Consider the following 18,818-nt stretch of genomic DNA (forward strand, 5'->3'; position numbering starts at 1 on the left):
CAGTTACAGATTACAGGATGATAGGTGCTGATGTGCTAACACTGGCTAGGCTTATATATTTTCACAATTTCTTAACTGTTTACTTACTCTCTCCAGCAGTGTAGAGACTATTTTTTTCACTCTTTTGAATACAAATTTAAATACTTTCAGATAAAATTAAATAATCTACCTGAGCTTTCAGGTTAAATCAGCAATCCTCTACCACATAGATGTTAGAGATAAACCCTTTGTTACACAGTAACACCTGTTTTCAGTATGCTTCCAACATTTCACTTGCTTACCAGTTTCACCCAGAGCAAGCATGGCTTGTCACATAGTACATTGTGTAGCTTTAACTTGTGCTTCTTTAGACCATTTTCTAGCTAAAAAGGGTCACCACTGCAGGCAACATTAGCCATGGAGGCAGTTTTCCTATTCTGTGAACAATTTTGAAAGATGAAAGACAATCTTCCCATTTCACACTGTCAGAAGATTAAAAAAAAGAAGGAATGCTTCTCTTCTTTTTATCAAACAACTAAAACTGTGGGACAGGACACGCAATAGATCTTTGACTGTATGCACTACTTCATTTTTTGCTTACTACATGACTGTGTTTTGGCCTGTTCCAACTAGCACCCTTCAAGAGGAAATCTGGGTGTGGTTTGGGGATAGATCACGCCAGCAGCTGCTCTGAATAAGAGTTACAAACAAGAACTCCAACAGCCTTAACTCCCTCTGCTGCACTCCACCATAATCCCACCAATTTTGTGCTGCCCTATGCAGCATCTGTACCCCTTTGCGAGCCACACATTGAGGCACACAACACAAAGCCTTCATTTTCCTGCCATCAAAACATTCTTCAACAACTTCCAACACGTCTCTTAAAACAAATATTTTAACTACTTAGGCCTGAGAAAACATGCATAAAAATAGTGATATCTTGGGATGCAGGGGAATCACAGGTTCAGTGGAGACCAGGATCCAATGCTATTTAGGTAGGCACAGAAGGTCAGCCTACCTTAGAGGAGTCTGATCCTAATTAGAACAGACACAAAAGGCTCTATGCTCAAAGCCACTCTATTTAGAATAAATTAAGCAGCCAAGCTCCATCCACATACCTCATAACAGGTAGGACCTGGATGCCTAAGAAAGTCCAGGGATTCACATGCAAGAAAAAAACCCAGTTCACCAGGATTTGTGAGCTTAATGGTTGATAATTCACTAGCCTTCTCAGGTGGGTCCCTCCATCTTTCTTCCTAGAATCATTCTATGGCTGTACAAATAATAAAATATTTCTTGGAAAAAAGACACCTATGGACTTGAAGCTTAGATCCCTGTACCAATGTATGCAAAACTGGGACCTGCTTAAAGACCAGAGTTACTGGAATAAAGTAGACTGTTTTCTTCTCTATGTTTTTGACCAGAAAAAGGTTTTGAAAAAATTAACTGCAAATTATATGTTTCTGCAAGGAGTTTTCATTTTGTGAGAAAAGCCCAGGCTAGCTTTATGTGAGGACCACACACTCTCATGGACAGAAGATGATGATGCTGATGAATTGCTGCTTTCAGCTGTGGGATTTAATTATTCTTATTCTCTACAGCTGGTGTTATTGTGTTGTGATGTGTTTATCTTCGGACATCTCGGGGGGGAGGACGAAATAAATTTACTACATTCACAATGCCAAAGGGACAGTTTGAATAAGAAATGCTGCAATAAGACCTGCATGACTATGTCCTCTGGCATGAATGATGAATCCAGGCCCTTTGGATCTTTTTTTCTAGCTGCACTTACAGACTGGAAGCATTTTTTTTTAATGTTACAGGAAAATTACACTGAAGTTAAGCCTATTTTGACAAGGTGAAGGAAATGTACTAGTTTATATTGGCTGATGTCTATCTAGCCTGTGTTCCTGAAGCCTTTCCTTTCATTTTACAGGCTGGCAGGGTCACTAATCCTATTCATTTTCAGTTTGTCAGTCAATAATCACTTATGTGGCACTATGTCTTTGGAAATGACAGCTGAGACAAGATCTGATGCGCAGCCTTCCTTACACAATGCCTTCCTAAATACCAATCTGAGGCGGCTGAAAGGACCAAATACTCTAAATCTGATAATGACATGTTCACCAAGCTTATCATAAACAAGGTTTTGGGGAAGTTTATAACACTGCTGTGTGGGAAATGTCTCTACTCTGATGCCATAATGAAGTCATACGAAGCAGAACAGTCCCTGCCATTGACATTAATGAGAGTCAACTTTTTTTGTTTTGTTCTAAGGCATTTTAATTGTATCATAGGCAGAGACCATCTGGCTTAGGAATGAATATTCAGTATCTGCAGCAGATGCTGAAGTACTTGAGAGGGAAATGGTACTTCCTGGCTTCCAGCTTGTACAAAATCCAACACTAAATCTGGTGTGGTGCACAGTTAGCTAAATTGTAATTTGAGGATCAATGAATGTCTTTTTAGGCTATTATCATCTCATGATTTAGTTATTGCTTACTAGTTTGGACTTTATCTCTTAGAAAAGATCAATTTATGATAAAAATTACTAAGGGATATGGGCGCTAAAAGGGATAACATACTTCACTGCACTCTGCAGAGGTCAGCTCATCAGCCTTTATTTACTGAGAAGTCATAGGGATAGAAATCAATTTATTTTTTTGAGGAATAAACATAATTTCTCCCTTGTGTGTGACAGGTGAAGTCCACATTTAGGAAAAATTTAGAGAAAACATTTGCAAAGTGTAAATTTAAAGAACGGGTACCGCAGCAGACAATAACTTTCCTGAGAAAGAATCAGGATGAGAAAGAATGAAACCATTGCTTCCAAAGAGCAAGAACTAATTTAACAAATTTTATGAGTGTCACCAGATCCTTTAGTTTGGCCTATCTTATTTCTACAGGAGTGCCTCTCGCTCCAGCTTGTTGGGGGAAAAAACATCAAACTCATTTGGCGGAAAATTTTTCTGAGCTGTGTTTAGAGACTAGAAGACAATGTTTTGCAGTTTTGAGAAAGTCAAGTTGTTATAACTTTGAGGCGATTATGTATCATGGCCTCTTTACTAGACTCCAGGTTTATTTGTTTAAGTACCTAAATATCTTGAAGCAGCTTTGAAGTGGATGTTGAGCTGTCAGCCTTGTCTGCCACACTGAGCTCCCTCAAATATGAGCAGCCCAGTAAGAGTGGGGGCCAGGCTGCAATCCCTAGGAGGTATTTGACTTGAATGTAACTGGTACCAGTGCTGGCAGAAATGCATTCAAAGGTAGTGGAGGCTCTGCCTCAGTATTTTGGAATTAAATCAAATAACATGTTGACTTTCTCCTGAGAGAATGTGATGTGATGCATTTCCTCACTGGAGCTCTCTGGGGTGTGCTGGCTCTCACGAGTGCCAGGTTGCAGTGGGTGAAGCAATTTCCTGCACATGTTCAGAAACCACTCCAAAATACTTCAGGGTGATAAAAGTTGAAGTCAATATGACCAGAGAGCCATCACCTCATTTTCACTGCATTACTGCCATAATCTTAGAAGAAAGATTCATAAAAATGCACTTGGGAACAAAATTCCAGGGGAGAAGAAATCCATACTACCAACTATCAGCTAATATTACCAGACAACTGAATTTTCTTGTACTTTTCTCAGGAGAAATTTACCCTAGTGCACGAGACCAACACAAGACTCTCATAGGCTTGAATGCTGAATACTACAGCCCTGAGTAGAGCACTATTAAAATTGCCAGGCAGGCTTTCAACGTGGGCTTGCTGTGGAGCTAAACATCTTGCGACGCAGTTCTTTCAGAGCCAAACAGGGCACACCTCTGGGATGAAGCACTTCTGAATACATAGGCATATCCTAAGCAATAAGCAATAAGCAAAGAGTAGGAGCTGGAGCTGTAAATCAGAAGTCTAAGGGAGTATGGGAAGAGTGAAAGCAAGAGTTTCCCTCTCCTTTGGCTTATAGGAAAAACATATCAAGTGTTACATAAAAATGTGAAAATCTGATAACTGAAGCATTCAGATATCCAAACCTGAAGCTACTCTGACTCAAAAAGAAATTGATACATTTGATTTTCAAGCGGTACAGACATCACACTTCCATGAAGATCAGTATGTCTCTCCATTGCCTGTTGCAAGGCAGAATTTCTTTAGAGCAGTATCTCATCCGAAGAATAGGAAGTGATCAGGAACTATCAGTGGCACTACTATTAGGGCTGTAAGTACGAGATTCCCTCTTGTGATAAATCCAATGTAATTTTATGTGTTCAGTGACATCCCATTCAGTGTCTAATCATTGTCAATATAATACGAAAATGTCTCCTTTGGCACACCAATAAAACTGGGTGGGATTGAGTGCTGCAAACAAGAGACTCAAAACTCATTCTCAGGAATGGGAATGTTGTCAGAATTTTGTCGCCTCAGAGGAAATGCTGAGCACAACCTAAACTTCTACATGAAACTGTTATGTTAGCAAGGTGAAGTAAGCCCAGCGAAAAAATGCCACCACCTGAAACTGATATTTTAAATGGCAATCACAAGAGGCAAAACAAGTTTAATGTATATGGTTTGGCAAAGCTGCACTCTGCTTCTTTAAGAATACATTACATATGAGCATTCTTATTACAATTTTATTGCAATATTCAAGGTGCACTCAGAAGGTACTATTTTTTTAAAGTATGCATTTATTTGTTTACCTCTTATTTTACAACTACTCTTCCAGCTGCCAGTTTTATTTCTAAAATGAAAGCTAGTGATATTTCCATATCAAAGTTTAAAATTAATTTGCTTTTTGAGACATAGCCCTTGATCTAAAATACTTCATTTTAATTAGGACATTCAATTTTCTCTAATGAAATCAAGTTCCATTTACCTAATCCAAAACTACTTTCTGAAAGAGCTATAAGCAGTACATTTTCTCAGCATAAGCCCTTGTAAGGCTTGTCCACATCAGGAGATTGTACCTACACAGCTAAACTAATTTCAGATTGATCTACTAAAATCCCTATAAAATGTTACCCATAACGGGGTCTACCCCACTTCTGGATCAGTTTAATCAAGCAGCTTTCAGTTTCCTAATGCAGACCAGGAATGGATAATAAAAAATCAAGTACCATTACAAATATGTGTTAGGATGGAAAAGCTAATTAAAAATTGTCCCACCTCCCAGAGCACAACTGTCTGGACCTGCACATCCTGGAGCACTGCCATCTCCCACCACCATTTTTGTACAACTTCCTTCTTCCCTTTGCCCTCCTCTCTGGAACGAGTTACATACATGTAGACCATGCCAGATCATGTCTGCTTCTCATTAAGAGAATGTACAAGACATTTCTGAGGAACGCTTTGCATATTCTGGCTCGATGTTAGGATGATGTTCTGCCCCCATGCACAGCTCAGAGGCACGTGGACGGATCAGGGCAGAGATAACCAGTGCATGGGCACAGGCAGTGAAAAACACTCCCTTCCCCTACTCTGACAGCTCTATTTAAAGTAAATGTTTGTTTGGGGGAAAGCCTGTCTTTATCAATTTTGTACGTCTCATCAACACAGAGAAATGCAATAAATACCACAGGTTATTACAAACACTGAAACACCTTCAGTTTCTTGCTGACTGCAGTTTTCACAATGCAGGGGCACAGCAACAAAATTATTTAAAAAACTGCATACCTTGAAACACAGCCAGGCTGTCATCCATTTGACCACTTTCACAACCCAAAAAACATGCTTGTAGAGCTCAGTATTCACTACTCCAGGGTCTACTACATTAGCAGTCACATGGCTTCCATTTGCAGTCAGAAGATGCTGTAGTCGATAGGTAAATAACACAAGGGCAAGTTTGCTTTGGGCATAGGCTCCATGGGGTGAATACGAACATCTGCACACAGGAGAGAAAAAGGAAGATGCACATAAAAATAACCAGAAGGGAAATAAAATTGCACAAACATCAAATGTACTCCATTTTGCAATATCCAGCAAACAGCTATACATTGAATCATCAGAAGAAACAGATTATCTCTGGCAAGTGTGTTGTTTGCTCAGGTTCTGGTGATTATTCTGTCAGAAACCAAGCCTTATTTATGTCAGGGAGATTTACTAAAATAAAATTACACAATACTTGTCGGAATATCTATGTCAAACTATTTAAACTAGAAATGCTGAGGCATCCATCTCCAAGCTATCATTGCCTTGAGACCCTCAAACTTCTCTCTTTCACTCCCCTCTTCCCAAACATACATACCATGTTCCCACCTAATAAATCCATGTCTGATCATACCACTCCTGATTATTATTATTATTTGTATTGCATCAGTATCTACTAGTTGAAGGTTCCTGTGTTGGGCATGGTAGAGATGAGTAAGGTACTCATTGCACCTGCCCCAGTGACGCATCAGTATGTGCACACTTAAAGATATGGATAAAAATATGGGCAAGGAGAGTGGCTGCAAGTGTAACCACATTATGCCCTATACAGACTTTAAAGCATAGATGGCTGGCTGGGTCTATTCCAAAGAGGTATTACAAAGGAACACAAATACTGGGAGTTACAGCAAAACCTGTTGAGACTCCTATGCACCTCTCTCATCTGGATGTCAAATGTGCCTTTCTTTAAAGTCAAGCTTTCTAGGAACTGCTGATTAGTTCGGTTTCATTGCATGTAGGCAGCAGTACATTTCTTTCTTTTCTAATAAGCAGGCTAGTTTCAGGCAAATTAGCAGGTATGTCACTTAAAATACTCCTCCAGACTGGGGCCTCAGCATCACTTCCACAAATTCCTATGCCATGACAATTCGCTCCTGTAATTGCTACAGCCTCTCATCCAACCTTATTTGTGCGTAGCAGAACCAAAGTTAAGTGGTGGCATTACAAACAGCTCTTAGGCAAAGCAGGCTGGAGCCTAAAGCAACAGGTTCCTGCGGACTGCTTTGGTCCCCATCCACTTTGCCTCTGCCACAGCCTGGGGAAGCGATGTTGCATGCTGCCGCTGCCCATGTGGAGTCAGGGGTTAGGACCTGTGGGGCAGCAGGACTCTAACCTGCTGGTGAAGGGTGATAGAGGGACACAGATCAAGAGCAGAACCCTTCTTGCCAATTCCCTCCTTCCCCCAGATGTTGTCCTGCCTCTGTGGTGGCCACAGCTACAGCTCTATCCTCTACACTTTCACCCTTGGTGCAGCAAATGCCTGGACCTGGGATGCTCCTACTCTGCTGGAAAGCCTGCTTATAGTTTTCTGTGGCTGCTACTACATGCAAGTTCTTTTATTTTGAATGAACAGCAAATATATGAGTTCTTTTTGTTATCTCATTCTTATTGAATATCTTATTTATAATATGCTGTACACTTCACCACAGAAAGCACAGGATGTTAAGAAACAGGCAAACTCTCTGCAGAGGTATAAGGCTACTACTGAAGCAATTTAACTGCCCATGTTATTTGAAAGTACTCAGAAACTTGGAGACACAACAGTAAATCATACAGCTCAGCTACAGGAAGGAAAAGACAACAATGCTGAAGGTCCGGTGCATCTCTTTTCTTTTTTTCTTCTTTTTTTTCCGCTGTTCTATTCTTGCTGAAGCAAATCACGAACAAATGGTCTACAAAAGAGTTATATAAATTGAGAACAAAAAAGGGCAGCCGATTATAGGTGGCCCTTGCACCAACCAACGGTTTCAGCTGTAACATGCTGGATAATGTAGCTCCACTATCATAAAGATATCACCTGCACCTTCGGGCAAAATGGGCTATTTTAAGAATAAAGAACAATCACTGCATGAATACAAAAGTGAGTTGGCATTAGTCAGGAAATTGCAGTTACATTTTAAATTCAATAACGTCTGTGCTCTGATCTGAGACACTCAAAATGTCACCTTATGCTTCATGCATATTTCAACCCTTTTAACTTGAAGGACCAGATCCTCAGCCGCTACAGGCTTCTCTTGTGCACAGCCATGTGGGGCAGAGCTCACGCCACCCCTGGGAAGAAGCACTCATCCCAAGCTGCCTGGGGCAGCCAGTTGGCAGCTAACCCTGGCACTCCTCCATCAGTGCCACCATCCCCCACTGAATGCAACCTGGGGCACAGGACAAGCTTCCTGAGTTGAATTAGAGTGATCTTGTCTGGCAAGTGGATCGCAGGTAAGCATGGCTGGGGACTACTCTAACTTGTTCTGCCTGGGTCTAGTCTGGCCTTCAGTAACCTTCAGATGCCAGGCAAGAGGATGGTAGACTCTCCCCACGATTTCCCATTCCCACATTTTGTGTGAGTGCTGTTTTGACTTACCTTGTGGCAATGAAGCATGAAATACAAGGGCTGGATCCTCAAAAGCCTTGTATTTGCATAGATATCTATGTCAGAGAAACACGAGTGCTGAGAAGATATAAAAAGCTACCCAATCAATGAGGAAGCCTTTTATATCACAGTGCAGAGATGCAAATGATTTGCAAGGCAGCAGAGAATCAGACTTCAATAACATGCTATAGATTTAAGGATATAAAATTGGATACACAGAGCAGACCCTTTTGGCAGAATCCCTGCAATGATTACCTGCTCTCTTCTCATTTTCTTCATGTGTGCTTTTTGCTTTCCAGGAACCTAACATCAATGGACTACATAAGACAGACGAATAACGTGACAGGGCTTTTGTTGAACAACTGTTTTGTTTGTGAGACCTCATTTTATTAGAATCATGTTGTTTAAATGCCACGCTGAAAAAAAAATCAGCGTTGGTTACTTGACTTCATTACGTCAGCCTTAACTTTATGTATCAGTAAAACAGGCACACTTAGGCTTCTGCACCTATACCATGATTGCATCTCCCATGCACATACATGTAGAATCACAGAAGGGTTTGGGTTGGAACAGACCTTTAAAGATCACCTAGTCCCACTTCCCTCCCATAAGCGGAGACATCTTTCCACTTGACAAAGTTGCTCAAAATCCCATTCAACCTGGCTTTAAACATTTCCAGGGATGGGGCATCCACACTTTCTTTGGACAACCTGTTCCTGTGCCTAATCATCCTCATCATAAAATTTTTTTTCTTTTGTCCAGTCTGAGTCTACCTTCTTTCAGTTTAAAACTGTAAAATGTATTCCTCTTACACATGGAACTATCTGGCTTTAAAGCCTATGCATCTAAATCTAGCCTCTCTTGGCACTTTATGCTCTGTATTTACCTTTTCCACAATGAATGAAAGTATAATTGCATAGTAAAAACCACTGACATTATGCATTTCCCCATTTCCACATTTTCTGAGGGCTCTAAAATCTTTCTGAAATGAAAGTGCATGCAAGAGGCAAACCATCCCAAAGCAGAACACCGCTTACCAGAAAAGTGTGCTGGTACACATGAGGTGCCTGTGACTCTTGGACCCTTGAGGACACAGGGTATTGATGCTTCACAGTAAGGCAGGCAGGCTCTCAAGCAGAGAAACTCTGCCTCCTAAGTAGGTGACCAGCCAGGCAAAAGACTGGTAGCTCCCAGCTCCCAGTGGTATCCATATAGGATGCTGGCCAGTTGGCTAGACCTGGAAGTACTGGGGTTCAATGCCCAGGGATTCATCCTAATAAATGTTTGAGTGATGCCAAACAGCACGTGCTGTGCAAGCCTGTACACAGTCAGCAGCTAGGAAAAGTGTAGCAAGGACTTCGTAGGAAGAAGTTCAGTGGGAAAGCAAGGCATGTCTGGCATCAGGAGCTTTGAAAAGTTCATGCTCACCCACTCATTGGAGTGGGGCTCTCCGTGGACCACTCTTTCTACCACGGAAAACAGTGTCCCCTGGGGGATGCCCCTTCATAGTATTTTGTTGAGTCACTGCTGATAAAACAGGGCAATGCCCAACTCACTAAACAAAAACTACAGGAGGAGGTAAGGCAGATAGAGTTTATTTAGCTGCTTTGAAATCTGGCCAAAAGGGCAGTTATATACATGACCTTCTCCTTCCTTTGAAAATAATGTTTTATTGATTCTATATTGATGAATAAAGGATCAGGATAAGGCAGGTTATACATTTTGTGTCAAATTAATTCTTAGCAGGAATTCTTACTTTTGGCTTAAGATTTTTATGCAACATAGCCTACATGTTTGAATTGTCATTACAGAAATTAGGGAGGAGAAGAGAAAGAGTTTGTTTCGTATTTTTGCCAGAACAATTTTAATATTTAATATTTAATTCTGGAGTGAATGCCTTGTGGTTTGTTGATTTTTTTATTTTGATTTTTTTTCTTTTTTTCTTCTTTTCCACCAGAAGCTGATTTTGCCACTTATCTCCATGGTGCTGTCTCCAGCAGCAGTCTCCCTCTACAATGTATTTGTAAAAAATAATGAAAAGCCAAATTTCAAACTGAAGCCTGCAGTAGCTAATTAGGTGTTTAAATATGAGCTCAGCTGCTATCCCAGTTTGAAAACCGGATCCATGTTTAGCATGTCCCTTGGCAATCAGTCTTCTTCTTGTTTCTCTTCTAGCTGACTTTAGTTGGTCTGTGTTCTGTAGTGGTGTCCCACTTACGTCCAGTGATCTTGTTTAGTAAAGAGCATTAAGTTAGTTCAGGGTACCCACTGAGTAACAGCGGAAACAAAACTGCTGCTCAGCACAGACCACTTCCTTCACACCTCCTGTGCATGGGCTTTCTTGTTGCTCTCAGCTTTTTCACTCTCATTCACGGCTCCTTTAGCATGTGGAGGAAGTGGATAAGGACCAACTGACAGCACCCTTTCCCTTCCCCACCACATCTTGCTTCAGCAAGAGGTTTGGAGGACCTGTGACTATCCTGACTGACACACAGGTCAGCCTGACACACTGACAGCTGGTGCTAGCAGTGAAGGTTTCCTGATGTTGACCTCTTTCACACCACACTTGTCTTGCACATGTCTTTCACCCATCACCATGCTTCCCAATTTCCAGGGTGTTAAGCAGAGGGCAGAGTGCACCAAGATCAAACTGCGGAACAATTCAGCTGCTATGTGCTCCATTAAAAGACAAGTGGTGACATGCTGAGGTTTTTAATGAAAGGACAGCCACACAAAATTTCAATATAGGCCTTATATGAATCAGAGAATTAGGCAAAACACAGGCTTGCTGTATTAAAACGAGTAAAGCTTCCTAATGATTTATGTATTAATCTTGGAATACATCATCATCATTGCTTAGTCACGACTATAAAAGTCTATTATTAAACTCTCATGAAGCTTTCACAGTCTTAAATTTTCTTTCTGTGGGGAATGCAGCACAAGATTTTTCAAGTTTTGATAGATTTTGCAGTTTATTTTGAGGCAGCTTCAGAATTATATTTCAAAATAAACATGTCTTTGCTGGTCATCATAAGCAGTTTCTTTCTCTTTTCCTATGATAAACCAAACCCTGAGTCCTAAACGTTGCTTATTGGATTAAAGCAGGCTTCCTGACAGTACTACATATATTTACCCTGTGAACACATTTTCTGAATCTCATCAATTAAGATAAAAAATGATACACAGAGAATGAGAAAAGACCGAGATAGAGAAATGAGAAATGAGGAATGTAGCATCGGGGACTTCTAAAGAGCTCTCATGACCTTGTGATGAACTTGTTCAAAAGGAAGGCTACAATTAGTAGTTCTACACAAACTAAAAAGTAAATCATTCATATCCTAATTTGTGACAGGGACGTTACTTAAGCACCCACAGGACAGTGACACTTTCAGAGCAACCCACCTTACCCTATCATTCTGAAGTATGGACAAAGACTGACCTCATCTCAGAGGCCAAATCTCTCTTCCTGCACTGAGCTGCTCAGTTCCACAAGCTGCTCACACGCAGCTCTGGCCAAATCCAGGCTTACTCTAGTGTCTTTATCTTACTGTAGTAAAATAACATTTTTCTTCTTAAAATTAGACTACAAGGGTAGAAACTCAGAGCTAGGAGATGCTCTCTTTCTCTAACAGGCAAAATGTTGGTGATAGTCTCAGTAACTGATACCTCTGCAAATAAGTGACTCCTGCCTTGTGCTTAACCCATAATTCAATAGAAGCCACAAACTGGAAGCTGGATTGTGTTTTGATTTTTTTTAAAGTCATGTTTCCCAACTTCCAGCACTTCACTGTATAAATACAAAGCATTTAGTGACTAGCCCCTTGTTACAGTCTCTGGGAAATGCAGAGGGAACAAAAATTAATTTATTGTCTCTGGAGGACTACATTAAGTAAAGGAACCTGGAATGTCTTTATTATAAAATCATTTATGAAAGGCAAACCAAGCAGGGGCTTGTCATCTTGGGCGTTACTGTCATCGAGACAGAATCAGTGCCTCAATTTTCATTTGGCTGATCCCTACTTCTAATGACAGGAGATGAGATGCCAAGTGCCTTCCTGATCTACTGAGCTTTGCTGTGTGCAGTTCAGTTGCTGTGTGGTCAGCACAGTTCCCAAATGTATCAAACATGGACTCAAAGGCTGGACATCTCAAAGTCTCACGAGAATCAGCATCTTCAAAAAAGTCAAATTTTTCTGTTTGTGTACAGTTGGTTTCAACTGTTTGGGATTATTTTAAATATCAATGGTAAATTCAAGTTGTAATTACTGTAATTTAATTCTCCTGGGAAATATATTTCTTTATTTAGAATGATATAAATTGCCTGTTTTCTATAGTCGGGGCATGTGATGCAATATTAAGTACTTGCAAAGAGTTGAAGTGGCATTTGAGCATAATAGGATCCCTTCATTTAATTAAAAATCTCTATTAAAAAAATGAATGAGTAAATATATAAAAGGAAGCAAGAATTTGCATTGCTGCAACCAAGAAAAAGATAAAGACTTCAAGACCTACATTCTGGGTTGTCATGACCCTTTTGAGTGATGGGGAAACATCATGGCCATATATCTTTTCATATTATCTCTTGGATAATCTGGATCTCAGGTTATTGAAGATTGTTACACATTCTTGTAAGATTATCTCTTGGATTATAAATGGGAGGAGGTTCTCTCCACCCACTTGTGGAAAGCTTCCTAAGTCTCCTGCAATAGAGCTTCTAAGTTGAAAGAAGCAATGAGGTTTCTTATGGTTTCTTCTCTTCCACCAGAAGGCACATAGGACCACAAAATGGCCCAGTAATAACTTGAATAATCCAAAATCTTTTTAAAAACCATCTTAAAACTGGTGTAGACTTTTGCAGACCAGCTGCACATTCTGAGATTTTCATTCTGGGACTCAAAAGGAACTGTAGAGTCTGAATATGTATAAAAAAGTGCTGCCATTTCAAATCTAGTGGAGTGCACAAAATGTGGTTAGCAGATTTACAGTAGATTATGTTAGTGTATATATGAAGATAATTTAAGGTTTCATTTTGTGGCAGGCTGAACCCACTGCTTTGGATTTAAAGAGGTGCTGAATGTGTTCTGCAAGTGCTAATATTCCCCACAATGAAGGACTGGTCTGTCTTACCATACAATGTGGCTTGAATGTACACACATACTGCAAAATCATTTTTCCTTTGAGATGCCTATAACTGCTGTGCAGAAAACCCTATGCCATTAATCTCTGTCTACAGAAACAGCAAAATATTATAAAGTCAGGCACAACATAATTTTGAAAATCAGTTTCTGTTTGTTCAAACAATTTAGCAACTTCAGCTTTTTAAAATTTTTCTTATGCAGTGTGAATATGAATATCACAGCTTCAAACTGAGTGATAAAAGTGACTAACTCCTACAGCATGAGTTAAGACAAGGAACAAACTCATAAAGAAAGACAGCTCTTTGTTAAAAGCCATCACAAGAAACCTTCCTCTTAGGTGGAAGACCTTCCTAGGTTAAAGAAGAAATACAGTCGAAATGCCAACATGTACATGAGAAATTAAAATGTGGAAGTTTTTGCATCCACGAAATTATTCAGTCCAGACATAACAAGAAAGGCTTTTGTTTGCATACTGTACATCAACAGCAGCACTCGTCCACTGTCAGAAACCATATGAGATGTAAATATGAAAAGGGCCTCTGAAGGGGGGGGGGGCGGTGGTGTCTTACTTAAGGAACATAAGCCAACTTCAGCAAAACAAAAAAACCTACAAGAAAGGAGGAACATACAAAGTGGTCCACAGCCAGTATTGCAGACTGGCTGTTTCTAAGTACCATAAAGCACAATGTCAGCAATCGCTTTCTGTACTGTTTGGACTTAGAGCTGAGTTTTGGTTTTTGCTTTATAAATTTCTCAACACTGTGTCAGCCTGGAACACTATAAACAGGCTTCTGTAATGGAAACTCAAGCATTTCATAAGAAGGAGCATGGCATGGCCTGGGACCAGACCGCATGAGATCTCTTCCACTTGCAAACACACCAGAAGCAAGTGAAATTAGGCAGGTTTGGCTTTCTAGGAAATGACGAGAAGTTTCATGTCCAAACACTGAAAAACTAACACACAGTCACACAGCTGCCCTGCTCCAGCCCAACTGAAAAAAGAACTAAAAGAAACTGCTGAGCAATCAAACTGATTGATTGATTGATTGATTGATGCTGGCAATTCAGATACTAAACATGCCCACCCACTCCTTTAACATCACTGTTAAAAGCTCTTGAGCTTCTCCTAAAGCTACTGTGAGCGACAGTGCTCCTTAGTCTGTCACTCTTGGGAGGCTGAGACAGTGCTGTGTACAGCCCTCCTCCACCTTCCATGGCAAGAAATGCAGGGCTACTTCAGCACCCAATATATGATGAGAACAGAAGAAATGGAGCAACAAAGCTACAACTATATAAGACATTCTGGCAGTGTTAAAAATCCTGGGGGCTAAAATATTTTATATTTACAGTGATTAATTTTATTTAGAAAGCACAGTTTTCACAACATATTTTTAATAGAGAATTTAATCAAAAGACCAATTTTCATTTACAGGTTTAAGTTTTAACTGCTTGGCCTGCTGTTGAACAGATGAAGTTCTCCTTTGCTGAATGAAGAGGATTAGGACAGGGAGTAGATAAAAGGTTAAGAGTTACCAAATCAGAGAGGCAGAAATCTGCCTTTGCCTTCCTACATAACACCTCATAATCTTTAATACATGTGGCAGGACATGGGATGTGTGGCTATGAAAAACCAGAGGCAATAGCAGGGCTGAACCTGGAGGGGTTTTGTATAAAGTAAGCTGGTAATTTTGACTGTTTCTCTTAGCACATTATTCCAGGGCTTTACAGGCATGTGTGCCAGCCTTCCCCAGCTATGCTAGGCAGCCCGAAGGAGGAGATACTGTGATGATGGTAGTAGTTAAGGCAATTGAGAAGAATGCTTAAACTATTTGAATAATCAACCAGGACCTGAACTTCAAAGCTTTTAAGGTTCACTCAGCCTTAATGAGTCTTTTTGCTGACAGGAAGATGTTAAACTAACCTTTCTCTCTCAAGGGTGACAAGCCCTCTCCACTCCCAGTCCCTTTTGCCTTCTCTATCACATGAATGCAATACATTAACTTTCAAATTACCGTAGAACTGGTGCTGGAAAACAGCACATCTTCAAGACTCACTGTCGTGAGTGCCACAGAGACCTGGCTTTCTCCCACTCAACCCATGGTGCAGAGAGGCTGGGCAGCAGGAACATCCCTATCTCACATACTTACCAGCATGTTGCAATTTTGAACTAGTTCAGAAACGCTATGTCCTATTAAATCGTTAACCATTACTAATAATCTATTGTTAAGATCATTAACTCCTTTTAGACAAGAAGGAATTTAACATTGTGACAACAAAGTCGCTACATTTAATGTCCTTGAATACATAGAAGTCTGGCATTACCTTTGTACCCGTTATTGGTTGCAGAAATTGATAGGGATCACATAGATAAAATACTTGATGCATATGAGCTAAAAACTGTCTTTTGGATTGATGAACTGGTTTGCTGATACAGTAGCCCATTTATTTTTTTTTAAATTAATTTACAGAATTTGAGATCTGTGCCTTCCCCAGCACAGTCATTTTCCAGGCCAGCAAGTCAATTTTTGCAATTAATGCTAATTGCTGCAAAGCAGCAAATCCTTTTGCATTTATACAGAAAGTATTTGGCAAAGAAGGACTGAAATACCCTTTTGTGTGTGCAGTAAGCATTTGAATACTTATCATCTAACATAGACAGGAAAACTTGATAACCTGCTGCAGGAAGGACATATTTAACTGTGCTGCAGTTGGTATTTGGTCATGTCAACAGAACAGGATTTATCTTGCAAATAGAACCAGAATATGCAATAAAAGTCATTGTGGGGAAGCTGCTTAAACAATAGAACTCAAACAAAACCATATATTCCTCAAGTAAAATAAAACCTATAATAATACATATCTATCTTATGATCTAGAAGAATCTTTTATGATTAAAATTTCTGCATTTTCACAGCATTTTATTTAACCACAGTCCAGTGACACAGCTCTTACATGTAATTGTGAAAAGTCTTCTGTACTGACTAAAATGGATTTACAAAAAAGGGGTAATAATTAAAATCCCTTCTACTTCCTTTTACAAATTTTCCTTTATTATATAAAAATTTGGAAAAAAAGACCCAACAGTACTATGCTGCTACTATGCTATATCACCTTCATGTTTGTTTTCACTGGAATTGATACTTCCAGCTCTTTCAGTCAAAGAGAATAAAGAAACTTTAAGTGACAGATCAATTGTGAAAAGGCACTGGAGGAACAAACCAGGAATTTAAAAAATAAAAGCTTTTCCTTGGAAAAAATGTTGACTCATGAAACCATTCTTAGAGAAAAAAAAATCTGCTTTAAACAAATGTACAGCTTAAAAAAAAAGGAAAAGAAAATGTAGTTTGAAACTGATGGAGATACTTCAATAGTATGGCTTAGAAATTAAAGGTTTGGAGTTTCAGTTTTATTGTCATACTTCAAAATCTGAATGCCAATGTACTCATAGGGATAATTACAAATAAATTAAAACCAAAATATTTTGAAATCACTGAAATCAAAAGTTTTGGTTTGAAAAATGGATTTATATTTTCCAAAAGTAATACAACATTTTAGCTTTTAGTTGCTGTTCGTGGAAAATATTTTCAAAAATTTCAGTAATGCTGATGGAAAAAAATCCTCAACTTTCTGCCCAAATTTAATACAACCTTTTTTACCAACAAACAACATACACACAGAAGAAGAGATAAAAGACATGGCTTATCCAAGAACAGGAGGTCTCCAGCCACTTTACTTGACAGATTTTCCCACCAGTACATAAAACTTCCTGTTACAGTTCCTTATGAACTGCTTAACAGAGGAGACTAACTGGACCTGTCTGGTTTCTTCTGAATCCTCCCAGGTGCTGGGCAGAGCTGTTTACCCTATTTTACTCATGTGGCAGCTGGGAATTTTGCAATTCTTTTAATTTAACCTCTGTTGTCTCTGACATGATTCATGCACTAGGGCAACAGGGAAAAAGTATAGAAATTATATATAATATATTCAGCTTGGAGAGTTTCAAAAAACATCAGCTCTTTCTGCAGTTGGAAAGCAGAGAAAAGAGAGAAGAAAAGTGTGACTAACTCTTCTTAAATATATAGAAGATGTGCACCAGAAAAGGAGCTGTGTTACTGTGGTGGGAGAGTTCGTATATCTGTGATTCACAACATTACAGGGCCCATTTGGTATGCAAAAAGAGAGGATGATAAAAGTAATAGTTAGTCATGGAGAAAAAGCTAGACAGAACACACAAAGATACTAACTCCTGGGAAAGGGTGCATATTTAAGTGATCCACAGTCTGGGAAAGGTAATACAGTCTTTTTTTTTCTTTATTTTCCTAAAATACCTTCTTACTTTGGTTGGTAGAGTACTCGAAGGAGTACTCTACTTCATCCCACCCTTGAAAGAGCACCATGAACTCCAGTGCACTGCTCAAGCCTATCTCTACCTAGATAGGTGGTACATTATTCTTCAAGCTTTTGCTAAAACCAGACAGCCAAATTCTCTCATGATCATGTTCTTTTCTCCTGTCACTTTAGAAAGTATTCTTTAGGGCAGGCAGAAGAGGAAAAAACGACATGCCAGCTGTGCTGCTGGAGCACACGGTGTATAATGCTTTGCATGCAATTGCTGAAATCACCACTGTTGAAATGCTTGCAGATAGATGGTGTTTCTGTTAAACTTTCACCTCCCTGAAAATAGTCATATTTAAAGCAGGGATGAAGGAGAATGATTTGCCTTAGGGATCCCCTTGTCGACTCATGTGATTGCTGTTGAAAATGGTCTGGATCTAAAAGACCACAAAGGTGTTTGATGTTCTTCATATATATCCTTCAGCAAAAGAACTGGGAGAACAGTCAGTGCTCCTGTGTGTTTGCATTTTCAATAACACATGTGAAACAAGCTGTGCCCTGCCAATTTGGAACAAGCTCTATCCTGCCTTGATGTACCTCTGCTGTGTCTCTTCTACTGGTGTGTGTGAAGAGGGTGGGCAGGAAGGGGGAGAAATAACATTCATAGGGAAGAAAAAGGAGTGGGTCCAGGGGAAGAAGATAAGAGGAAGATAAATGGAGGGAAGGAAATTAATTGGTGGGCAGAAATAAGACACTGTCCAGAAAAAAGAAAGAATTTAGATAGGGAGGGAAAAGGCAATTGAGATAAAAAAGCTCAAAAGACACAGGTGAAGAAGCAGGCAGGCATAAGGAAAGAGATTAAAAAAAGGAAAAAAAAATGTAAAATGCATAAAATATAAAGATAAAATTAGATTAACCATCTCACCAAAAAGGAGCTGACAAGAGTAACATGGGGAAAATCAGATTGGTAAGATGGCAGAAACAAACCTAAAAGGAAACATGGAAGACAGTAACATAAGCTGCATTTAACAATGTTCATGGGATAGGCCTTCCAACAATTATTTGTTATGCTTTTGCCCTGT

The 18,818-nt window shown here is 39.6% G+C and overlaps 1 protein-coding gene across 2 annotated transcripts in view; it reads right to left on the reverse strand.

The window, feature by feature from the left end:
* DHRSX (dehydrogenase/reductase X-linked) overlaps positions 1–18,818 on the reverse strand; it is a 208,899-nt gene that overhangs the window by 25,081 nt on the left and 165,000 nt on the right. For both annotated transcript variants that reach the window (XM_027643431.1, XM_027643422.1), the window contains one exon: positions 5,644–5,851. In XM_027643431.1, coding sequence (XP_027499232.1) covers positions 5,644–5,851 — 208 coding nt within the window. The remainder of the gene's footprint in view (positions 1–5,643; positions 5,852–18,818) is intronic.

Source organism: Corapipo altera, unplaced genomic scaffold (genome assembly GCF_003945725.1).
Source record: "Corapipo altera isolate COAL_440 unplaced genomic scaffold, ASM394572v1 0, whole genome shotgun sequence".
Lineage (NCBI taxonomy): Eukaryota > Metazoa > Chordata > Aves > Passeriformes > Pipridae > Corapipo > Corapipo altera.